Source organism: Eleutherodactylus coqui, chromosome 4, assembly GCF_035609145.1.
Source record: "Eleutherodactylus coqui strain aEleCoq1 chromosome 4, aEleCoq1.hap1, whole genome shotgun sequence".
NCBI lineage: Eukaryota > Metazoa > Chordata > Amphibia > Anura > Eleutherodactylidae > Eleutherodactylus > Eleutherodactylus coqui.
In genome coordinates, this window is record NC_089840.1 from 109,581,239 (window position 1) to 109,607,634 (window position 26,396).

The window sequence follows — 26,396 nt, forward strand, 5'->3', positions numbered from 1 at the left end:
CTGCACTGTGGACTGGAATACAGCGGTGATGTAACAGCCAACACAGAGCCAGGAAATAATTTTGCGCAAGCCTGCTGTAACACTTAGCTGGCTGCGTATGAATTAGGACAACTACCCCCAGCACAGACCCAGTACACTGAGGACAGTCACAGGCAGCCCAAATAGATTTTTTTCCCCAAATGTTTTTGGAAAGGCCCACTGCCTATATTCAATAAATATGTCTTCTCTCTCTGCGTCACCACTACTGGCCCTGGAGTATGTAAAATAACTGCAGACTGTTGCACTGTGGACTGGAATACAGCGGTGATGTAACAGCCAACACAGAGCCAGGAAATAATTTTGCGCAAGCCTGCTGTAACACTTAGCTGGCTGCGTATGAATTAGGACAACTACCCCCAGCACAGACCCAGTACACTGAGGACAGTCACAGGCAGCCCAAATAGATTTTTTTCCCCAAATGTTTTTGGAAAGGCCCACTGCCTATATTCAATAAATATGTCTTCTCTCTCTGCGTCACCACTACTGGCCCTGGAGTATGTAAAATAACTGCAGACTGTTGCACTGTGGACTGGAATACAGCGGTGATGTAACAGCCAACACAGAGCCAGGAAATAATTTTGCGCAAGCCTGCTGTAACACTTAGCTGGCTGCGTATGAATTAGGACAACTACCCCCAGCACAGACCCAGTACACTGAGGAGAGTCACAGGCAGCCCAAATAGATTTTTTTTCCCAAATATTTTTGGAAAGGCCCACTGCCTATATACACTGTATATGTCTTCTCTCTCTGCGTCACCACTACTGGCCCTGGTGTATGTAAAATAACTGCAGACTGCTGCACTGTGGACTGGAATACAGCGGTGATGTAACAGCCAACACAGAGCCAGGAAATAATTTTGCGCAAGCCTGCTGTAACACTTAGCTGGCTGCGTATGAATTAGGACAACTACCCCCAGCACAGACCCAGTACACTGAGGACAGTCACAGGCAGCCCAAATAGATTTTTTTTCCCAACTGTTTTTGGAAAGGCCCACTGCCTATATTCAATAAATATGTCTTCTGTCCCTGCCTCACCACTACTGGCCCTGGAGTATGTAAAATAACTGCAGACTGTTGCACTGTGGACTGGAATACAGCGGTGATGTAGCAGCCAACACAGAGCCAGGAAATAATTTTGCGCAAGCCTGCTGTAACACTTAGCTGGCTGCGTATGAATTAGCAGATCCTGATAGAGATGAGCGAACGTACTCGTCCGAGCTTGATACTCGTTCGAGTATTAGCGTGTTCGAGATGCTCGTTACTCGAGACGAGTATCACGCGATGTTCGAGTTACTTTCACTTTCATCACTGAGACGTTAGCGCGCTTTTCTGGCCAATAGAAAGACAGGGAAGGCATTACAACTTCCCCCTGCGACGTTCAAGCCCTATACCACCCCCTGCAGTGAGTGGCTGGCGAGATCAGGTGTCACCCGAGTATATAAATCGGTCCCTCCCGCGGCTCGCCACAGATGCATTCTGACAGAGATCAGGGAAAGTGCTGCTGGTGCCGGAGCTGCTATAGGGAGAGCGTTAGGAGTTATTTTAGGCTTCAAGAACCCCAACGGTCCTTCTTAGGGCCACATCTGACTATGTGCAGTTGTCAGGACAGTGTCCGGGATATGGGGGTCCCTGAGATATCCCGCAACCCCTGTCCCTGCCTACTTGCCCCCCTGGGCTAACCCCCAGGGCGACAACTGGGCGGCGGTCCCTACCCTCACTAGGGAAGCGGGACACGGGAAGACAAACAGACACTGAAGACAAACAACGGTAGAATGGTCAGACAATCCGGGTCGGCAACAGGAGGGTACGCAGTACAGGGGGGTCAGGCAAAAACGTAGTCAAGGTCCAAAAGCAGAGGTCAGGAAAGCCGGGGTCACAAACAGGAGTCAAAGAATACGCGGGTGCAGCTGGAAGACCAAACTAACACTGGCAAGGCCTGAGAGGAAAACACACCTATTTAAATGCTGTCAGCGCTCCCGCCCCAGAAGCTGATTGGGGCGGGGAGCCTGACAGCAGCAGGGCTAATCAGGGCGGTGCTGGGGGCACGCCCCCAGTCTCACTGCACAGACAGTTACCAGGGAAGCCAGCCTGGTAGTCAGGCGACTAGAAGCACCAGCTGGCTCCCTAGCAACCCGGCGGCGACCAGTCTTACAGCGGCCCGGGGAGATCACAAGAACCGGGGTACCTCTGCGCCGTGCTCCTGTACCCCGGGTGGCCGGACCGGTGGTGCGGGCACGGCGGCCCCGAGAGTTGCCGGTTCTGACAGTACCCCCCCTTCTACGGGGGGACACCGGACCCCCATGGCCAGGTGCGGGCTTAAGCGGGAAAGCCCTGTGGAATGCCTGGACTAGGCGTGGTGCATGAACGTCCCTGGCAGGGACCCACGTCCTATCCTCAGGGCCAAATCCTCTCCAGTGGACCAGGTACTGCAGCACACCTCTAACCCGTCGGGCATCCACCAGCCTTTCTACTTCATACTCCAGTTCCCCCTGTACCAGAGAAGGAGGAGGCGGGTTCTGGGTGGGTAGAACTGGAGTCACATACTTCTTAAGTAAGCTTTTGTGAAACACCTTGTGGACCTTCCAGGGGTCAGGAAGTGCCAACTTATATGACACCGGGTTGATGACCTGAGAAACAGTAAATGGGCCAATGAACCGAGGAGCAAGTTTCAGGGAGGGAACCTTGAGTCTCAGATTCTTGGAGGACAACAAAACTTGCTCCCCGACTACAAAAGGTGCAGAGATGGTACATCTTTTATTTGCGTATTTACGCAGTTTCTCTTGGGAACCCTGAAGGTTCTTACGAACCTGGGCCCAAACTGTGCACAGTTCCTCAGAGGATATGTCGGCGGCCGGATTGTTCGAGACCACAGGAGTGGAAAGCGAGAACCGGGGATGAAACCCATAGTTACAAAAAAAAGGTGACAATTGGGTCGACGAGTTAACATGGTTGTTGATAGCAAATTCGGCGAGAGGTAAGTAGTTGGCCCACTGATACTGGTTATCAGAGACAAACAGTCGCAGATACTGGATAAGTTCTTGGTTCATTCGTTCCGTTTGTCCGTTACTCTCGGGATGGAAAGCGGAGGAGAAGGACAAATTTACGTTTAGATTTTTACAGAAGGCTCGCCAGAAGCGAGCGACGAACTGAACCCCTCTATCTGACACAATGTCCTCGGGGATCCCATGTAACCGAACAATCTCCTTGATGAACATTTCAGACAGAAGTTTGGCGTTAGGCAACTTGCAAAGCGGAACAAAATGTGACATTTTAGAGAAACGGTCTACTATTACCCAGATGACCGTATTCCCCAGCGAGGATGGCAGATCAGTAATAAAATCCATGGACAAATGGGACCATGGCCTGGACGGAATGGGCAAGGGAAGAAGAGGACCCTCAGGACGTCTCCTGAGATTCTTCCCCCTTGCGCAAACCGGGCACGCGGACACAAATACCCGTACCTCCTTGGCCATGTGCGGCCACCAATAGAGTCTGGATACTAACTCCAGCGTACCCCTGATGCCGGGGTGTCCAGCTAGGACAGAAGCGTGTGTCTCCTCTAACACTTTCAATCTCAGTGACGATGGGACAAATAATTTGCCTTCCGGAAGGGCTTCAGGAGCAGATTGTTGAGCGGCGTGAATGAGAGGTGAAAGGTCGGAGGAGACAGCAGCGAGGACCACCCCAGGGGAGAGAATGCTCTCAGGCTCCGGCTCGGCAGGTTCCGGAGAACCAAAGCTCCTAGACAGGGCATCAGCCTTGACATTCTTAGAACCGGGTCTATAGGTAACCACAAAATTGAACCGAGAGAAGAACAAGGCCCAGCGGGCTTGCCGAGCATTTAACCTCTTAGCGGAATCTAGATAGGTGAGGTTTTTATGGTCTGTGAGTACCGTGATCTGGTGATGGGCTCCTTCCAAAAAATGCCTCCACTCTTCGAAAGCCCACTTAATCGCCAGCAATTCCCGGTTGCCTATATCATAGTTCCGTTCGGTGGAAGAAAACTTCCTAGAAAAATAGGCACACGGTCTAAGGTTGGTGAGAGTGGAGGGACCTTGGGACAGTACCGCTCCCACACCAAACTCAGAGGCATCTACTTCCACCAAAAAAGGGCTGGACAGATCTGGTTGTACTAGGACAGGTGCAGAAGAGAACGCCGCCTTTAAGGTATCGAAGGCCCTCAGAGCCTCAGAAGACCAGGTCCTCACATCTGCCCCCTTTCTGGTGAGGTCCGTTAGAGGTTTAGCCACCACGGAGAAGTCTTTGATGAATTTGCGATAGTAGTTGGCGAAGCCGAGGAAGCGTTGAAGGGCTTTCAACGACCCTGGCTGGGCCCACTCCGTGATGGCTTTCACCTTTTCAGGATCCATCTGGAAGTCGCATGGCGTGATGATATACCCCAAAAATGATATCTTTTGTACCCCGAACACACATTTCTCGAGTTTAGCAAACAGCTTGTTATGTCTGAGTCGAGCTAGTACAGTCTGAACGTGAGTATGGTGACTTGGCAAGTCGGAGGAAAAAATCAAAATGTCGTCTAGATATACAACCACGAACACCCCCATGATATCCTGAAACACTGAGTTCATGTACCCCTGAAAAATGGCGGGGGCGTTACACAATCCAAAAGGCATAACTAGGTATTCAAAATGCCCGAGGGGCGTATTGAAGGCGGTTTTCCACTCATCCCCCTCCCGAATGCGGATGAGGTTGTATGCTCCCCTGAGATCAAGTTTAGAAAACCATCGGGCACCAGCGACCTGGTTGAGGAGGTCAGGAATGAGTGGAAGGGCATACTGGTTTCGTACTGTGATTTTGTTTAGCTCTCTATAGTCAATACAGGGCCGGAGGCCCCCATCCTTCTTCTCCACGAAGAAAAACCCGGCACCCACCGGGGATTCTGAGGGCCGGATGTGCCCCTTGGCCAGGCTGTCCTGGATATAGTCCCTCATGGATTCTCTCTCAGGAACCGTAACGTTATAAATGCGGCCCTTAGGAAGTTTGGCCCCAGGAATCAAGTCTATTTTACAGTCCCATTCCCTATGAGGGGGCAGAGCTTCAGATAATTGTTTGGAGAACACGTCAGAAAACTCGGAGAGGTAATCTGGTAGGGGGGTCCCCTCGCAGGTGGAGATTCCCACCTTCACCGCACAAAGGTGGTTGGCACAGCGGGGACCCCACTTTACCAGTTCCAACGTGTCCCAATTTACTACCGGGTTGTGCTCCCGGAGCCAGGGGAGGCCTAGGACGACGTCCACAGACAAATCTCTCATCACTAGAAAGGTGCAGGTTTCCACGTGTAAGGCTCCTATCGTAAACCTTACTTCAGGGGTAACCAGATTAACTACCCCTGCTTGCAGTGGAGTGGAGTCCACTCCTGAAACAAGAATCGGAGTCTCTAAACGTAACAGAACCCCGGACAGTTGAGCAACGAAATTAAAGTTAACGAAATTAGCAGCAGCCCCAGAATCAACGAAGGCTTGCCCAGTACGGTGGAAAGCATGGAATTCTAGGGTGCAAGGCAATAACATTTTGGACAACACAGGGAGTACCTTGGCTCCTAGACAGTCCTCCGGACAACTGCCTAGGAGCGGACGTTTTCCCTGCCATGGCTTCTTGGCGCAGGTTGCAATGCGGTGACCCGGCTCCCCACAGTAGAAGCAGAGGTTCTTCTTCAGGCGATTTTCCCGTCGCTGCTTGGGGTTCATGGCTCCCAGCTCCATGGCCTCGGTGGTGGGAGGTGGAAAAGTCGGGTCAGTAGAAGAAGTGGGCGTGGGGAGTGGAGTGGTCCGAGCGGCGTGTCGGCCCCTCAAACGTCGGTCGGCCCGAATAGCAAGCGTCATGGCTTGCTCCAGGGTTCTAGGCTCTGGGTGGGCCACAAGTAGGTCCTTGAGACCCTCAGACAGACCGGTCAAAAATAAGTCTTTTAGGGCGGCATCGTTCCACCCGGATTCCGTACAATGTTGACGGAATTGGGAACAGTAGTCCTCCGCCATTTTACAACCCTGGCGCAGGGCCAGAAGTTTGGAGACTGCGTAGCCCGCCCGGTCGGGTTCGTCATAAATTTGACCCAGGGCGGAAAAAAAAACGTCAAGGGATAGTCGGGCTGGAGAGCCTGCTGGTAGCGAGAAAGCCCAATTTTGGGGGTCCCCCCTCAGGCGGGTAATTACAATTCCCACTTTCTGGTATTCAGTACCAGAGGAGTGGGGTCGGAGATCAAAGTAGAGCTTGCAGCTCTCTCTAAATGCAAAGAACTGACCTCTCTCTCCAGAGAAGCAGTCCGGCAGCGTGGCTCGGGGTTCTGACATAGTCCCGGGAGCGGAAGGGGGCTGCATGGGACCTGCAGCCGCCACTTGTTCCTGTAGCTGCGTGCGGGCGGTTAGGTCCTGGACCAGGTTAGTAAGGACCTGGACCTGGTTCGCTAACGCAGCCACGGCCTCCATCGAGGGATTCAAAGTAGCCGGGCGGATGCACGAGTCTGACCTACCTTCGGCCAGTGTTACTGTCAGGACAGTGTCCGGGATATGGGGGTCCCTGAGATATCCCGCAACCCCTGTCCCTGCCTACTTGCCCCCCTGGGCTAACCCCCAGGGCGACAACTGGGCGGCGGTCCCTACCCTCACTAGGGAAGCGGGACACGGGAAGACAAACAGACACTGAAGACAAACAACGGTAGAATGGTCAGACAATCCGGGTCGGCAACAGGAGGGTACGCAGTACAGGGGGGTCAGGCAAAAACGTAGTCAAGGTCCAAAAGCAGAGGTCAGGAAAGCCGGGGTCACAAACAGGAGTCAAAGAATACGCGGGTGCAGCTGGAAGACCAAACTAACACTGGCAAGGCCTGAGAGGAAAACACACCTATTTAAATGCTGTCAGCGCTCCCGCCCCAGAAGCTGATTGGGGCGGGGAGCCTGACAGCAGCAGGGCTAATCAGGGCGGTGCTGGGGGCACGCCCCCAGTCTCACTGCACAGACAGTTACCAGGGAAGCCAGCCTGGTAGTCAGGCGACTAGAAGCACCAGCTGGCTCCCTAGCAACCCGGCGGCGACCAGTCTTACAGCGGCCCGGGGAGATCACAAGAACCGGGGTACCTCTGCGCCGTGCTCCTGTACCCCGGGTGGCCGGACCGGTGGTGCGGGCACGGCGGCCCCGAGAGTTGCCGGTTCTGACAGCAGTACTGTTGAGGCTGCTTTTAGCAGTGTTGCACAATTTTTTTTTTGTATATCGGCCGTGCAGAGCATTGCGTCCGCAGTCTGCAGTCATTGTACAGAGTATAGGGCCAGTACTGGTGAGGCAGGGAAAGAGATATTCAGGCTATATAGGCAGTGGGCTTTTTCCAAAAAATTGGGGAAAAGTACTATATTTGGGCTGCCTGTGACCGTCTTCAGTTTACTGCGTGTCTGCTGGGGGTAGTAGTCCTAATTAATACGCAGCTAAGCGTTACAGCAGGCTTGCGCAAAATTGTTTCCTGGATCTGCTGTCTCTTTTACATCAGCGCCATCATCCCGCCAGAGGGAAACAGTATACATAATATTATACGCTGCCTACAGTATCTATCTGCTGGGGGTAGTAGTCCTAATTAATACGCAGCTAAGCGTTACAGCAGGCTTGCGCAAAATTGTTTCCTGGATCTGCTGTCTCTGTTACATGATCGCCGTCATCCCGCCAGAGGGAAAGAGTATACATAATATTATACGCTGCCTACAGTATCTATCTGCTGGAGGTAGTAGTCCTAATTAATACGCAGCTAAGCGTTACAGCAGGCTTGCGCAAAATTGTTTCCTGGATCTGCTGTCTCTGTTACATCAGCGCCGTCATCCCGCCAGAGGGAAACAGTATACATAATATTATACGCTGCCTACAGTATCTATCTGCTGGGGGTAGTAGTCCTAATTAATACGCAGCTAAGCGTTACAGCAGGCTTGCGCAAAATTGTTTCCTGGATCTGCTGTCTCTGTTACATCAGCGCTGTCATCCCGCCAGAGGGAAAGAGTATACATAATATTATACGCTGCCTACAGTATCTGTCTGCTGTATCGGCTCAGCATTTTAATAAAATAGAAGCAAAATACTTAAGGCCTACTACTGGCCTTTGGCCACTTGTCTGCTTCTGCGCTGTGAATTCCACTAGCTCAGTCATACGCACCTACGTCTCATTACAGGCGTGCGCAAAATTGTTTCCTGGCTCTGCTGTGCGTTCCGTAAGGGAAGTCAGCCTCCTACCACAGGCCAATAAGCGGCACATTTAATTACAGCGTTCTGTTTCTGTACTACTGGCAATACAGCATGCTGAGGGGTAGGGGTAGGCCTAGAGGACGTGGATGCGGGCGAGGACGCGGAGGCCCAAGTCAGGGTGTGGGCACAGGCCGAGCTCCTGATCCAGGTGTATTGCAGCCGACTGCTGCGGAATTAGGAGAGAGGCATGTTTCTGGCGTCCCCACATTCATCTCACAATTAATGGGTCCACGCGGTAGACCTTTATTAGAAAATGAGCAGTGTGAGCAGGTCCTGTCGTGGATGGCAGAAAGTGCATCCAGCAATCTATCGACCACCCAGAATTCTGCGCCGTCCACTGCTGCAACTCTGAATCCTCTGGCTGCTGCTCCTCCTTCCTCCCAGCCTCCTCACTCCATTACAATGACACATTCTGAGGAGTAGGCAGACTCCCAGGAACTGTTCTCGGGCCCCTGCCAAGATTGGGCAGCAATGGTTCCTCTCCCACCGGAGGAGTTTGTCGTGACCGATGCCCAACCTTTGGAAAGTTCCCGGGGTCCGGGGGATGAGGCTGGGGATTTCCGGCAACTGTCTCAAGAGCTTTCAGTGGGTGAGGAGGACGATGACGATGAGACACAGTTGTCTATCACTCAGGTAGTAGTAATTGCAGTAAGTCCGAGGGGGGAGCGCACAGAGGATTCGGAGGAAGAGCAGTTGGACGATGAGGTGACTGACCCCACCTGGTTTGCTAAGCCTACTGAGGACAGGTCTTCAGAGGGGGAGGCAAGTGCAGCAGCAGGGCAGGTTGGAAGAGGCAGTGCGGTGGCCAGGGGTAGAGGCAGGGCCAGACCGAATAATCCACCAACTGTTTCCCAAAGCGCCCCCTCGCGCCATGCCACCCTGCAGAGGCCGAGGTGCTCAAAGGTGTGGCAGTTTTTCACTGAGAGTGCAGACGACCGACGAACAGTGGTGTGCAACCTTTGTCGCGCCAAGATCAGCCGGGGAGCCACCACCACCAGCCTCACCACCACCAGCATGCGCAGACATATGATGGCCAAGCACCCCACAAGGGGTGACGAAGGCCGTTCACCGCCTCCGGTTTGCACCGCTGCCTCTCTCCCTGTGCCCCAACCTGCCACTGAGATCCAACCCCCCTCTCAGGACATAGGCACTACCGTCTCCTGGCCTGAACCCACACCCTCACCTCCGCTGTGCTCAGCCCCATCCACCAATGTCTCTCAGCGCACCGTCCAGCCGTCGCTAGCGCAAGTGTTGGAGCGCAAGCGCAAGTACGCCGCCACGCACCCGCACGCTTCAGCGTTAAATGTGCACATAGCCAAATTGATCAGCCTGGAGATGCTGCCGTATAGGGTTGTGGAAATGGAGGCTTTCAAAGGTATGATGGCGGCGGCGGCCCCGCGCTACTCAGTTCCCAGTCGCCGTCCCAGCCCTGCACGACCACGTCTCCCGCAACATTGTACGCGCCCTCACCATCGCGGTTACTGGCAAGGTCCACTTAACAACGGACACGTGGACAAGTACAGGCGGGCAGGGCCACTATATCTCCCTGACGGCACATTGGGTGAATTTAGTGGAGGCTGGGACTGAGTCAGAGCCTGGGACCGCTCACGTCCTACCCACCCCCAGAATTGCGGGCCCCAGCTCGGTGGTGGTATCTGCGGTGGTGTATGCTTCCTCCACTCAATCACCCTCCTCCTCCTCCTCCTACGCAACCTCTGTCTCGCAATCAAGATGTGTCAGCAGCAGCACGTCGCCAGCAGTCGGTGTCGCACGTCATGGCAGCACAGCGGTGGGCAAGCGTCAGCAGGCCGTGCTGAAACTACTCAGCTTAGGAGAGAAGAGGCACACGGCCCACGAACTGCTGCAGGGTCTGACAGAGCAGACCGACCGCTGGCTTGCGCCGCTGAGCCTCCAACCGGGCATGGTCGTGTGTGACAACGGCCGTAACCTGGTGGCGGCTTTGCAGCTCGGCAGCCTCATGCACGTGTTATGCCTGGCCCACATCTTTAATTTGGTGGTTTAGCGCTTTCTGAAAAGCTACCCACGCTTGTCAGACCTGCTCGGAAAGGTGTGCCGACTCTGCGCACATTTCCGCAAGTCCCACACGGATGCTGACAACCTGCGCACCCTGCAACATCGGTTTCATCTGCCAGTGCACCGACTGCTGTGCGACGTGCCCACACGGTGGAAGTCTACGCTCCACATGTTGGCCAGGCTCTATGAGCAGCGTAGAGCTATAGTGGAATACCAACTCCAACATGGGCGGCGCAGTGGGAGTCAGCCTCCTCAATTCTTTACAGAAGAGTGGGCCTGGTTGGCAGACATCTGCCAGGTCCTTGGAAACTTTGAGGAGTCTACCCAGATGGTGAGCGGCGATGCTGCAATCATTAGCGTCACCATTCCTCTGCTATGCCTCTTGAGGAGTTCCCTGCAAAGCATAAAGGCAGACGCTTTGCGCTCGTAAACAGAGGCGGGGGAAGACAGTATGTCGCTGGATAGTCAGAGCACCCTACTGTCTGTATCTCAGCGCGTTGAGGAGGAGGAGGAGCATGAGGAGGATGAGAAGGAGGGGGAAGAGACAGCTTGGCCCACTGCTGAGGGTACCCATGCTGCTTGCCTGTCATCCAGCATGTATGGCCTGAGGAGGAGGAGGAGGAGGAGGAGGATCCTGAAAGTGATCTTCCTAGTGAGGACAGCCATGTGTTGCGTACAGGTACCCTGGCACACATGGCTGACTTCATGTTAGGATGCCTTTCTCGTGACCCTCGCGTTACACGCATTCTGGCCACTACGGATTACTGGGTGTACACACTGCTCGAGCCACGGTATAAGGAGAACCTTTCCACTCTCATACCCGAAGAGGAAAGGGGTTTGAGAGTGATGCTATACCACAGGACCCTGGCGGACAAACTGATGGTAAAATTCCCATCCGACAGCACTAGTGGCCGAAGGCGCAGTTCCGCGGCCCAGGTAGCAGGGGAGGTGCAGAGATCAGGCAGCATGTACAGCACAGGCAGGGGAACACTCTCTAAGGCCTTTGACAGCTTTCTGGCTCCCCAGCAAGACTGTGTCACCGCTCCCCAGTCAAGGCTGAGTCGGCAGGAGCACTGTAAAAGGATGGTGAGGGAGTACGTAGCCGATCGCACGACCGTCCTCAGTGATGCCTCTGCCCCCTACAACTACTGGGTGTCGAAGCTGGACACGTGGCCTGAACTCGTACTGTATGCCCTGGAGGTGCTTGCTTGTCCTGCGGCTAGCGTCTTGTCAGAGAGGGTGTTTAGTGCGGCTGGGGGAATCATCACAGATAAGCGTACCCGCCTGTCAACCGACAGTGCCGACAGGCTTACACTCATCAAGATGAACAAAGCCTGGATTTCCCCAGACTTCTCTTCTCCACCAGCGGACAGCAGCGATACCTAAACAATACGTAGGCTGCACCCGCGGATGGAAGCATTGTTCTCTATCACCATCAAAAACGTGGACCTTTTTGCTTCATCAATCTGTGTATAATATTCATCCTCCTCCTCCTGATCCTCCTCCTGAAACCTGACGTAATCACGCCGAACGGGCAATTTTTCTTAGGCCCACAAGGCTCAGTCATTTAATTTTTGTAAACAATTTTTATACGTTTCAATGCTCATTAAAGCGTTGAAACTTGCACCTGAACCAATTTTTATTTTAACTGGGCTGCCTCCAGGCCTAGTTACAAATTAAGCCACATTAACCAAAGCGATTAATGGGTTTCACCTGCCCTCTTGGTTGGGCATGGGCAATTTTTCTGACGTACATTAGTACCGTTGGTACACCAATTTATTGGGGCCCTCGCCTACAGTGTAATCCAATTAATTTTTTGCCCACCTGCATTAAAGCTGACGTTACATGAGCTATGCTGGGCACTGCAATGGGATATATTTATGTACTGCCGGTGGGTTCCAGGGAGCCACCCATGCTGTGGGTCCACAGGGAGTTGTAACTGCATGTGTCCACTTCTAAAGAACCCCAGTCTGAATGGGGCATGCAGTGTGGGCCGAAGCCCACCTGCATTAAACATGACATTACCTAAGCTGTGATGGGCAATGCAATGGGATATATTTATGTACCGCCGGTGGCTTCCTGGCACCCACCCATGCTGTCGGTCCACACGGAGTTGTAACTGCATGTTTCCACTTCTAAAGAACCCCAGTCTGACTGGGGCATGCAGTGTGGGCCGAAGCCCACCTGCATTTAATCGGACGTTACCTCAGCTGTGATGGGCACTGCAATGGGATACATTTATGTACAGCCGGTGGGTTTCCAGGGAGCCACCCATGCTGTGGGTGCACACGGAATTCCCATTGCGGAGTTGTACCTGCCTGTGACTATTTATAAAAAACCGCGGTCTGAATGGGCCATGCAGACACCTTGACAGAATGAATAGTGTGTGGCACATAGGTTCCCCATTGCTATGCCCACGTGAGCAGCTCCTGATGGCGGTGGCACAGGATTATATTTCTCATTGCTTCTGTACAGCATTGTGGGCTATCGCCCCGCCCCTTTTAAAGAGGGTCGCTGCCTAGCCGTGCCAACCCTCTGCAGTGTGTGTTTGCGGTTCCTCCTCATGGCAGACGCACTTATAAATAGACATGAGGGTGGTGTGGCATGAGTGCAGCTGAAGGCTGCGCAGGGACACTTTGGTGTGCACTGTGGACACTGCGTTGTGCGGGGGGGGGGGGGCAGCATGTAACCCAGGAGAAGTGGCAGCGGAGTGTCATGCAGGCAGTGATTGTGCTTTGTTGGAGGTAGTGTGGTGCTTAGCTAAGGTGTGCCTTGCTAATGAGCGTTTGTCCGAAGTAAAAATTGGTAGGGGGAGGGGGCCACTCTTGCCGCTATTGTGGCTTAATAGTGGGACCTGGGAACTTGAGATGCAGCCCAACATGTAGCCCCTCGCCTGCCCTATCCGTTGCTGTGTCGTTCCCATCACTTTCTTGAATTGCCCAGATTTTCACAAATGGAAACCTTAGCGAGCATCGGCGATATACAAAAGTGCTCGAGTCGCCCATTGACTTTAATGGGGTTCGTTACTCGAAACGAACCCTCGAGCATCGCGAAAATTTCGTCCCGAGTAACGAGCACCCAAGCATTTTTGTGCTCGCTCATCTCTATTGATAATCCATCTAAAAACAAGGCAATTATTTCCATATGAATCACTTCCATGTAATGGGAAGTGTGTGCAGCCAGCACGCCTCTCTCATATAATATATGACTTTTATAACTCCATGACTCTGCTACAGATTAATCACACTTCATAACACTGGATAACCTACAGCACAACCTAACCCGCTGTATTCTATAATGCCGCTGATTGGCTGGGACCGCTTCAAACTTTAACTTGTGTGTGAGTTGTAGTCTTATTGAACGCCAAGTATCTTTTCAGAACACTGATATAAACTACAACTCTCAGATAGCGACATAATTGAAAGTTCCAGCCAATCAGTGGCATTATGGAATACAGCGGGTTAGGTTATTTTTTAGGTTATCCAGTGTGGTTGATCTGTAGCGGAGTCACGGAGTTATAAAAATCATACATCATTATATAGCAACATAAGCAGTGCATTCTTGAAGCATACTTTATAAAAATGGCTGAGAAGAAGAAATGCCATCAATATTCAAATGAATACTTGAAATGCGGATTCATCCCTTTTCCTACAAATGGACAACTTCCCTTGTGCCTCGTTTGTGAAAAGGCATTTTCGAATGAAGCTATGAAGCCTTCGAGACTGAGTGATCACCTTGCAAGAATGTATTCAGACAAAATGGGTAAGAATATTTCATTTTTCCAAGGTTTAAAGTCAAAGTTTAAGAACCGCAGCACTATAAGCAAGCTATTTGGAAAATCTGCGCTCAGTGCTGACAAAGGCCTCCTTGCTTCCTATAAAGTCTCTTTATTAATAGCGTAATGTGGCAAATTACATACAATTGGGGAAACACTAGTGTTACCCGCAGTTAAAGAGATTGTCAGTAGTATGCTGGGGCCTATGCATGTGCAATGGTGAAATTTATTCCTTTGAGTAATGACACAATTTCAAGAAGAATTGACGAGATGGCTGCTGATCTGGAAGAAAGGCTTTTGGATGTGTTAAAGAACACAGAATTTGTAATGCAAATTGACGAGTCAACGGTTGGAGACAATGAAGCATTGCTGCTAGTTTACGTTTGTTTCATTAATCGGAATGAAGAGGTAGTGGAGGGACTGTTGTTTACCAGAAATTTAACCACCGACACAAAAGGCTCCTCTATATTCAAAAGAGTGGAAGAATTTTTCACAAAAAAAAAATCCTTTTAACAAATCTACTTGCTTGTGCAACTGACGGAGCTGCTTCCATGATTGGTCGATATCGGTGATTTATAGCCCATTTAAAATCTACTATACCAGGCATAAAGGCAGTCTACTGTGTGATCCATCAGCAGCACCTTGTTGCTAAACATTTCTATAAAAGATTGCATGATTCTCTGTGCTATGTAATTAATGCTGTTAACAAGGTAGAAGCGCACTCTTTGAATGAACGTCTTTTCTGCAAGCTCTGTCAAGACCATGATGAAGAATTTGAATGTCTACTCCTACACACCAAAGTAAGGTGGCTGTCAAGAAGAAAGTGCTTCCGACGCTTTTACGAACCTTTTGACACAATAGTCGAGTTTCTTCGGTGGATTGACCCAAGCCTTTGTAATGCAATCAAACTACGACGTCCTGACATTGCCTATCTCACAGACATATTTGACAAACTCAATGAGGTCAACACAAAGCTAAAAGGGGACAAAATGAATTTCATTAAGGCTAAAGGTATAATCTCTTCCTTTGTTGCCAAACTTGACCTTCATACCAATAACATGAGTCGACGCGACCTCTGTCAGTTTCTGAGTCTTTAAGAAATTGCAAGCAAAAATGGAGGCAAACTTCAGGATGCAGACTTAGATGTTTTTTGCTCACACCTCAAACAAGCCAAAGAAGACATGCAACCTAGGATTCATGATCTATGTACCCTTGAAATACCAACGTGGGTACTGAATCCATTTTCAGCACACGCAGGAGAATTTCATCCTGGATTACCAGAGCAGTTGATCGACTTGAAACACGATAGCGAAGCCCAAAAGACCTCTGGTCGAAACGTTGCCATTTTTAAGCATGAAGCAATAAAGATTTCTTAATTTTTATTCCACCCCCTTGATGCTGCCACTCTTTCTTGCACCTTTGGACTTACTTTGGGGACTTGGAGGTCCATGATCCCCGGACGGTGGCTTTGCATGGTCTGACACCTCTACCTTAATTTGGATTACTGAGGAGTGCTGCTGGATACCAAGTGATGAGATAGCAGTTCTAAGATTGTCTAATTTGCTTTTTCACATAATCCATTTCCTTGAGGGTGATATGCTGTAGTTTGCAACTTTTTACACTGATGAACATCACACAGCTCTTGAAATAGCTAGGATTCAAATGCAGAATCTCTATCAGAAAGTATTTTGTCAAGGCATCCGTAGTTCAGAATACAGTGTTTCCAGATAATATCTGCTGTGGTCTTGGCAGTTAGGTCTTTTCACTATAAATTTAGTGTAGGGATCAATGATGGTGAGTACATAACTCTAACCAAAGAAACTAGTCTCTATTTTCAAATGATCAATTGCCAAGAGTTCAAGAGGCTTGTTAGCAACAATTGGATGAAGAGTGGCGTTTTGGTCATTTTTAGCTCTTCTGCGGGTCTCACAAACTGTGCACTCCGGACACCATTTCTCAATGTTGTTGCGCATCCCGATCCAATAGAACCTTTGCCTGATTGTAGCTTCAGTTTTTTGCACTCCAAAGTGACCTGATTGATCACAGTAGGCTAAAAGCACTTGACTCGCATCTCTGCTGAGAATTATAATTTGATGGACATGGTTTCCAGTTGCAGGATAAGTGGAACTTCCGTTGATGAGATTATGTTTGTCTCTTTATCTCCATAGTTGTTGTAACTCTGGATCAAAATACTTATGGAGGATTGCTTTAGGTATAGCTCCAGATAACAAATGCTCTTGTAGTTCACCAAAAGTTCTGATACCCTGCTGCAACAGGAGCCATCTTTGAAGAGAATCGGTGGATTTATTTGGAGAATTGGAGTCAATGGTGAATGAATATCAACATTGTTGAGCTTGGTGAGCAGCAAAATTTGGTATTTCTATTTCTTCCCATTGATCGTCCTCAGGGGAGTAGTCTATTGCTTCAGGTAAGCTAGAGAGAGCATCAATGTTTGTATTGGTCTTTCCGGTACTGTATTTAACTTTAAAATTGAAGTTTGCAAATCAGGAGAGTCATCTCTGCTCTAGTGCTCTGGGTTTTGCTGAATTTAGATGAGCCACTGGATTATTATCTGTGTAGGCAGTGAACGTTGCAGCGGCTAAGTAATCTTTTAACTTTTCTATTACTGCCCAAACTAATGCAAGCAATTCTAATTTGAAAGAGCTATAATTCTGATCATTCCTTTCTAAACCTTTCAGCGAATGACTAGCATTTGCAACTACTCTCTCTTTGCCTTCTTGCACCTGAATTAATACTGTGCCTAGCTCTTTAAAACTAGCTTCTGTGTACAAATTAAAGGGGAGAGTATAATCGGGATATGCGAGGACAGAAGGGGTAATGAGTCTTTCTTTAAGGGTCTAGACTGCTTGTTCTTGCTCATTCTCCCAACTGATTGGTAAAAGTCTTTTGTGAGATTCTTTGGAGTGTCCTCTTAGGAATTCTTGTAAAGGGGTGGCTACCTGGGCAAAATTACGTATGAAGCACCGGTAATAGGGTACAAAACCTAGAAAACTTCTGACATCTTAAAGCGTTTTGGGGGTGGGCCAATTTCTGACTGCATCAGCCTTGTCGAGCTCAGGATATGCTCCCTCAGCCCAAGGTAGCGTACCTTTGTTTGCAGCAAGTGACATTTCGAGGGCCTAATTTTCAGGCCATGATCTACAAGAATTTGAAAGACTTCTCTCAAGTGCTGAAACTGATCTTCGTAATTCTTTGACTATACAATTACATCATCTAGATACAATAGAACTGATTCAAAGTTTTTGTGGCCTAAGCATCGTTCCATTAATTTCTGGAAGGTTCCTGGGGCGTTGCAAAGTCTGAATGGCATACAATTAAATTCAAATAGCCCCATGGTGAAAACAGTCTTTTCTCTATCTAACTCGCTCATAGGGACTTACCAATAACCACAAGTTAGATCTAGAGTGGAGAAGTATGCGGCTGTACCCAGGGCTGTTAAAATCTCTTCTATGCGTGGCAGCGAAAAAGCATGCTTATTTGTTACATTATTCAACTTGCGATAATCAACACAGAATCTGATGCCACCATCTTTCTTTCACACTAATACAATTGGTGCAGCCTAGGGACTATAGCTCTCCCAGGTAATCTGACTCTCCTTCATTTCCTGCATCATTGCTTTTACTTGCTGATAGGATGAAGGGGGTATGGGTCGGTACTTTTCTTTAACCCCTTAATGATGCGGCCCCTTTTTCTTTTTCCATTTTTGTTTTTTCATCCCCCCTTCAAAAAATTCGTAACTCCTTTATTTATCCATCAAGGTCGCTGTATGAGGGCTTGTTTTTTGCGGGAAGAGTTGTATATTTTAATGGTGCTATTTAAAGTACCATATAATGTACTGAAAAACTTTAAAAAAATTCTAAGTGGAGTAAAATGAAAAAACAAACGACATTTCGCCATCTTTTAGTGCGTCTTGTTTCTACGGCGCACAAACGGTGACAAAAGCGACATGCTAATTTTATTCTATGTGTTGGTATGATTACTATGATACCAAACTTGTATAGGTTTTTTCTTACTATACTACTCTTTTTTTTTTTGAAAGAAATTTAATTTATTAAAATTATTTTCTGCGGTCATTTTGTGCACGCAATAACTTTTTTATTTTTCCATCGACGTAGTTGAACAAGGGCTCATTTTTTGCAGGATGTCCTGTAGTTCCCGATAGTATCAAATTTGAGTACATATGACTTTTTGATCACTTTTTATTGCGTTTTTTCTGGGAGACAGGGTAACTAAAAAAGTGCATTTCTGGTGTTCTTTATTTTCTTTTTTTTCGGACGACGTTCACCTAGCGGGAAAAATAATGCCCTACTTTGATAGTTCATACTTTTACGGAAGCGGTGATACCAAATACATATTTTTATTTTATAATTTAGATTTTTTAATAATAGATATGGCAAAAGGGGGGTGAATTAAACTTTTCAAACTTTTTTTTTTTACATTTAAAAAAACTTTATTGATTATTTTTTTTACTGTACTTTGAAGTCCCCCTGGGGGACTTTAACATGCGATGCTTTGATCGCTCCTGCAATATGACGTAATGCTATAGCTATAGCATTACGTCATACTGCAATTTAACAGGCAGTCTATCAAGCCACCCCACAGGGATGGCTTGATAGGCAGTCTGGTAAGGCAGCCCTGGGGCCTTTTATTAGGCCCCCCGGCTGCCATGACACCTGCACGGCTCCCCGATCTCACATCGGGGGGGCCATGCGGGACCCCCAAACATCGTTTGGGGGATTTAAATGCCGCTGTCAGAATTGTCAGCGGCATTTAAATAGTTAATAGCCACGATTGGCCGAGCGGCCAATAGCGGCTATTGCCCGCGGGTGTCAGCTTTTATAAACAGCTGACGCCCGTGCTGTATGAAGAGAGGTTGCCACACAACCTCTCTTCATACATACCTCGCCGCTCCATGACCTACTGGTACGTCATCGAGCAGGAAGGGGTTAAGGGGAGCATGGCCATTGCTGGATATTGTATGGGAGATGCCTTTTACTTTGCCAAAGACCATACTATGTTGACTAAAGGCAGCCTGCTTCTCTATAGCAACATCTCTCACACCTTGAATTTGGGTTGCAGAAGTTTGCGTATCTCCTATGTGAAGATCATTTAGCCAAGATGGGGAAGTACACTGGTCTGAATTAATCTGCTGTGCCCCCTGCTGGACCCCGTTTTTCTCACCATCTAACACATCTTCAGGTAACAGTAGGGATACTTAAGAAGCAGCCATATATTTAGGACCCAAAGAATGGTTGTGCGAATTTTCAGGTTTGTACGACATCGGGAAGTTATATTACATAGGGGTGCACTTACTTTTGCAATTAACATTGAATTATTGAGTTGTGACCTCTTTAATTTTCCTCTGTAGGACCTAAAGAATGGTCGTGCCAAATTTCATGTTTATACAACACCGGGAAATTAGAGAATTAGATTAGGTACATTACATAGGAGTGGCAATAATTTTGCCCTTAGCATTGAATAATCAAGTTGTGACACCTTTACTTTTCCTATTTAGGGCCTAAAGACTGCTTGTGGCAAATTTCATGTTTGCATCACACCGGGAAGTTAGAGAATTAGTGTCAGTCAGTGAGTAGGTTAGTCAGTGAGGGCTTTCAGCTTTATATATATATATATATATATATATATATATATATATATATATATATATATATATATATATATATATATATATATATATATACTGTATATATATATATATTTATAGTAAACAGGATCCACAACAGGTATGTTTCCACTGTAGGAAAGCAGGCGACAGCAGTGGCAGGTGATGGTAAAGCAGGGTGGTTTATTGACAAACTCTCAGTCAGGGACATTTCTTTCACTGATATCCCCACTTTACAAATTAGCTGTAATTGAAATGCATATCAAATAGGATTGTTTATACCTGAATATGCCCTCTGGGCTACAGTTTTCTTAATTGCATAACTAGTTTAATCGGTTGAAGCAAGTAATATAAACCATGTGAGAAAGCTGCAGTGAGAGTTAATATTTAACTGAGGTTTTACAATGTGGATCATTGACTGAAATTTCATATTAAATGATGATTTTAAGCACACTAAGCATTTACATGCGATTTGAAATGTTGCAATAGAGCAGATAACATACAGTAGATTGTTTTTCATGGGAAAGCTTCCAGATGCAAGCCTATTCCTAACACCCACTCCTTTAGCAACCAATCCCAGAACACTCTGCTTTCCAGCTCTAAGTAACGGGCTGCAAAAGTACAATAGCAGAGATAGCACTCCCTTCTGACAGCCATAGCCTGGACAAGTCACCCATGCATTCTGACCAAGGCTCCTCAGAAGAGAAAAGCAGAACCATGAGAGACACGTATGATGTGATAGTCATTGGTGGAGGCATTTCAGGTCTGTTGAATTATGATTTGCTGTATAACAACTGTAGTTGCTAATGATTATTTAATTAATAAAATATATGAATATATGAATAATTTCCTAATTCCCCAAATACATAAAACTCAAAGTTTTAAAATTAACTTTGACTTGTAGGTGAAATCTTTAGTGTAAGGATAGCATTTGATAGAAAGCTGGGTGTGTCTGTTTGGGGTGACTGCTAAAAATGATATAGTTCTGACATGTCTGACTGTAGGTTTACTTTCTACGGTAGTAATTTATTTGTGATTGAAAAGGGCAAGCATACGCTTATAGCTAGGCATGTTATTTAAGTATCAGTGTTTGCAGACACAGATGAGCAAAACATGTAACTTAATTTCCCTAATGAGGACAAAGTCGGCTAAAGCCTGTTTCCATCTTTTCTCATTTGTTGTCTAACACTTCTTGTTAACCTGTCAACTCAGACCTATAAATTACTCGTCTCTCTGAGCTAGAAAGAAAATACATTAAAGCCCCATTTGCACGTACAGATGATCGCTCAAAATTCATCAGTTCCTGACAGTTTTGAGCAATCATTTTGCATTAGCTACTAATGGTCAAATTAGCCCAATTAGTAGCTAACCAGCTTAATTTGCATGTATTTAGAGAACAGCAGGTGATCTATTCTCTATATACACGTCCATTGTTCTGCCATGGGCTGTTGGCTGCATACAATGTTATCAACGCTGCCCACGGAGAACTCAGCATGTGGTCACTGCTATCAGGGACAATGGATTTCATGCTGACCTGAAGTCAATGATGAGTGAACAGTACATGGTAAGTGTATGATGGGCGGCGTATTTACGCGCAACGGCTATCAATCAAAAGCTGTCGCTTGGATGAATTTTGAGCGATAATCGTTGTATGTAAAAGGGGCTTTAGTTAATCTATGTATAAAAGCAAACAAAATATGAGCAAGTTTCATATCTGTGTGGACTGTAACTTGAAATGAATACACCTATTACATTATTTGCTCTCTTATATCTCCTATGCCTTTAACACGGGACAATTAATGCTCAAATGATCGTTTGCTTGAATGATAATTCCCAATCATTCTCCACTGTAAATATGTGCAACAATAAAATGCCATCTGATAATTCACTGATTGTTTGTCAGGTTTGTCAGCAGTAAATCCATTGGTGTAGATAGGCGTTTACACCAACGGGACATGAGAGATGAAAAAAAAAGCAATCACATGAACAGTTACTGGCAGCACGAAAAATACACTCAGGCATCATAACAAGTCTAAACAACTTTCTATATTGTTGATTGAGGCTCATTATGGGTAAAAGAACCCTAAGACAAGTAACATATAAATGATAATTGAAGGACAGAAAGATGATAGAGCCAATTTTTATAGATATTTTAAATATATGTTTTATTTAATATAATAATGTACAGCATATTTTGAGCATCATTAAAAGGGTTGTCTGGTTACCAGACAACATCCCTTCAATAGCGCTCACTGTAGTAAAATAACAAACTGATCGTTACTTGGCCTTCTGCCAGGATCCAGCATTGTGGCCCTGCTGGAGTCCCAGCTTGGATTCCGTGGGAAAGCAGGAGATTGTTTTTTGAAAATTTGTACTGGGCATGTCCGACGGTGAGCTGTGCAGACCATCCGCGGTACAGGAACCCGGAAGTACAGAGGTCTGCATGGACGCTACCGCCTGCCTGCACACGTATGCAGTGTCCTTGGCTGTGGGCAGGGTCAGATTCTGCTGCAGGCTCCCGTTGACATGAGGCCTTAGACACAACTGTTTCAGAATGTACTTTAAATTATTCAAAGTAATAAAGTGGTACATTCCCTACATTTTAATTGATGTTTTTTATCTGTCGTATAGCTAGAGGCCAGACCATGGTGTAAGTTTACCAGTCACATTCTACAACAAGCTGTTACAAGCGGAACATAAACTAAGTTCTTGACATTAATAGCAGAGAGAATAATGCTGCTGCAGTGAAATGTTGCCAAGTGTCAGTTTTATTATACATTTTTTGTCCTTGTTTGGTATGCTGTGGAACTATGAAACTAAACTGAGTTTCCCAAAATTTGGATTGGTGACTAGATACAGATTACACTGAGCAACTGAAATTAAAACATATTCCAGTAAACTTGAAGGGATTGTCCTGTACTGAGTTTTAAAATAATATGAAAGTCAGTAAGTATAGGGGATGATTACCTGCTATTTATTTTCCTCATTGTTTGTTGCTTAGCTGCTTTTTACTTCAGCTCCATTAATGCAGAACTGTGATATGGCCTACAAGCTTAGCTACAGTGCCTACAGGAGGTCTAAGAAACACCTATTTCAAGCAGTTAGGATCTCTCTTCCATTACAGTTCAGACTCCTTGGAAAAGCTACTATGTATAGGCTGAAATCTATGGCCGCCTGCACACGGGCAGGTCGGATTTCGGATGCGGGATCCCGCAGCAGAATCCGAACCTGTGAGCGGCCGGTGACCCCCGCGTACCTGTCCGCAGTCTTCTTATCTCTATTGCGGGTGTGTGGCCAGCGCACGTGCGCAGTACAGATAATGCCACGCCATCTTTAGGCGGTGATGCAGATCCCGTGACCTTTTTCTAATGATGACTGGGGAAGGGCTGCGGGTCGGACGGCTTCCATTGATTTAAACTGAAGGCGTACACACGGAATCCACTTAGAAATAGAACATGCTGCAACTTTTTCCCTGTGAATGGAAAATTACAATTGATTTCTGCACTTGGGCGGGAAAAATTGTTTTTCCATAGCATGCTATGGGCAGTATTTGCTGCCCTTGTGCATCAGGTCTATAAAGCTACTTTCACATCTGTGTTGGTGGTTCCATTTTCCTGCTCTGTTATGGGTACAGGAACAGGAAAACCCCTGACTGAATGGATCCGTCTTATGATGTCTTATGAAATTTTTATGTGCATTTACCCTTAATTATGAAAAATGGGAGCTCAGTAGAGATGAGCGAGCATACTCGTCCAAGCTTGATGCTCATTTGAGCATTAGGGTACTCGAGATGCTCGTTACTCGAGAAGAGCACCACGCGGTACTCGAGTCAATTCCATTTCCTTCCCTGCATGTTTAGCGCCATTTTCTGGCCAATAGAAATGCAGAGAAGGCATTACAACTTCCTCCTGTGACGTTCCAGCCCTATCCCACCCCCCTGCAGTGAGTGACTGGTGAGATCAAGTGACCGCGGAGTACTTAAAGCGGTCCCGCCTGCGGCTCGCCTCAGACACACACTGGGAGAGATTAGGGAAAGTTCTACAGCTTATTCAGGGAAAGTGTTAGTGTAGGTTCCTGTCTACAAGAACCCCAGCGGTCCTTCTTAGGGCCACATCTGACCGTGTGCATTACTGTTGTGGCTGCTGGGAGCAGTTTTGCACCCCAAAATTTTTTTTATTCATCTCGGGCTGTGCAGGCTATTACAGCTATAGCGTTCTAAGTCTGCAGTCTGTAATACAGAGTATAGGGAAAGTGCTGGTGAGACAGGGACAGTGGTAGTGTAGAATCCTGTCTACAAGAACCCCAACGGTCCTTCTTAGGGCTACCTCTGACCGTGTGCATTTTACTGCATGGCTGCTGGCAGTTGTAGTGCATCACTATTGCAGAGCCAGACCTTTTTCCAGCCTTTCGTATAATTTTTTTCTGGCTGCAGTTTGCGTTACATTACCGCTGTCAGCCTCCAACTGTACGCCAATAATTCCATAATTTTTTACACCGGTCTGTGTCTGCCGTCAACTTCACGCACAGCGTACGGCGACAGCCGCTGATAGAGGGAAAGTCATATACACGCTATATAGCCTGTATTCTTTTTCAAATTTTTTTTTAAAAGCTCCGTCTTACGGCTACCTGTGACCATGTGCATTTTACTGCGTGGCTGCTGAGAGTTGTACTGCATCACTATTGCAGAGCCAGACCTTTTTCCAGCCTTCTGTATGATTTTTTTTTGGCTGCAGTTTGCGTTACATTACCGCTGTCAGCCTCAAACTGTACGCCAATAATTTCATTATTATTTACACCGCTCTTTGTCTGCCGTCAACTTTACGCACAGCGTACAGCCACAGCCACTGATAGAGGGAAAGTCATATACACGCTATATAGCCTGTATTCTTTTTCAAAAAAAATTTAAATAAAAGCTCCTTCTTATGGCTACCTCTGACCGTCTGAAATTTACTGGGTGTCTGTAGTGCATCACTATTGCAAGGCTAGGCCTGTTTGCTGTCTTCCGTATTCTTTGTTTCTGCCTGGAGTTAGCGTTACAATACCGCTGTCAGCCTCCAACTGTACGCCAATAATTCCATAATTATTTACACCGCTCTGTGTCTGCCGTCAACTTCACGCACAGCGTACGGCCACAGCCACTGATAGAGGGGAAGTCTCATACACGCTATATAGCCTGTATTCTTTTTCCAAAAATTAAAATAAAAGCTCCTTCTTACGACTACCTCTGACCGTCTGAAATTTACTGGGTGTTTGGTGGGAACTGCAGTGCATCAGTATAGCACAGCTAGGCCTGTTTGCAGCCTTCCGTATTCTTTTTTTCTGCCTGGAGTTAGCGTTACAATACCGCTGTCAGCGTGAAAGTGTGCACAAATAATTCCGAAATTATTTACACCGCTCTGTGTCTGCTCTATTCGTAATCCACCATGCTGAGGGGTAGGGCTAGAGGACGTGGACGTGGGCGAGGACGCGGAGGTCCAAGTGAGGGTGTGGGCACAGGCCGAGTTCCTGGTCCAGGTGAATCGCAGCCGGCTGCTGCGGGATTAGTAGAGGCAAGTTTCTGGGGTCCCCAGCTTCATATCACAATTTATGGGTCCACGTGGTAGACCTTTATTACAAACAGAGCAGTGTGAGCAGGTCCTGTCGTGGATGGCAGAAAATGAATCCAGCAATGTCTCTAGCAACCTGTCTTCTACGGTGTCCACTGCGGCAACTCTGAATCCTCTCGCTGCTGTTCCTCCTTCCTCCCAGCCTCCTCACTCCATGAAAATGACACATTCTGATGAGCAGGCAGACTCCCAGGAACTGTTCTCGGGTTGCTCTCTCACCTGAGGAGTTTGTCGTGACCGATGCCCAACCTTTGGAACGTTCCCGGGGTCCGGGTGATGAGGCTGGGGACTTACGGCAACTGTCTCAAGAGCTTTCAGTGGGTGAGGAGGACGATGATGATGAGACACAGCTGTCTATCAGTGAGGTAGAAGTAAGGGCAGTAAGTCCGAGGGAGGAGCGCACAGAGGATTCGGAGGAAGAGCCGCTGGATGATGAGGTGACTGACCCCACCTGGTTTGATAAGCCAACTGAGGACAGGTCTTCAGAGGGGCAGGCAAGTGCAGCAGCAGGACAGGTTGGAAGACACAGTGGGGTGGCCAGGGGTAGAGGCAGGGCCAGAGCGAAGAATCCCCCAACTGTTTCCCAAAGAACCCCCTCGCGCCAAGTCACCGTGCAGAAGCCTAGGTGTTCAAAGGTGTGGATGTTTTTCATTGAGAGCGCGGACGACCGATGAACAGTGGTGTGCAAGGTTTGTCGCGCCAAGATCAGCCGGGGAGCCACCACTACCAGCCACACCACCACCAGCATGCGCAGGCATATGATGGCCAAGCACCCCACAAGGTGGGACGAAGGCCGTTCACCGCCTCCTGATCGCACCACTGCCTCTCCCCCTGTGCCCCAACCTGCCACTGAGATCGAACCCCCCTCTCAGGACACAGGCACGAGCGCCTCCCGGCCTGCACCTACACCCTCACCTCCGCTGTCCTCGACCCCATCCAGCAATGTCTCTCAGCACAGCGTCCAGCTGTCGCTAGCACAAGCGTTGGAGCGCAAGCGCAAATACGCGGCCACGCACCTGCACGCTCAAGCTTTACCAGTTCTGGTATCTGCGGCGGTCTATGCCA

At 47.9% G+C, this 26,396-nt stretch overlaps 1 protein-coding gene and 1 pseudogene across 2 annotated transcripts in view; both read left to right on the forward strand.

Annotated features, from left to right (window-relative positions):
• Positions 1–13,887: 13,887 nt before the first annotated feature.
• Positions 13,888–15,178, forward strand: LOC136626518 (protein FAM200C-like; annotated as a pseudogene).
• A 5,166-nt stretch (positions 15,179–20,344) lies between these two features.
• Positions 20,345–26,396, forward strand: part of LOC136625622 (amine oxidase [flavin-containing] B-like) — a 103,616-nt gene continuing 97,564 nt past the window's right edge. For both annotated transcript variants that reach the window (XM_066599976.1, XM_066599977.1), the window contains exon 1: positions 20,345–20,488. In XM_066599976.1, the coding sequence (XP_066456073.1) occupies positions 20,401–20,488 (88 nt within the window). In that variant the 5' untranslated portion in view covers positions 20,345–20,400. The remainder of the gene's footprint in view (positions 20,489–26,396) is intronic.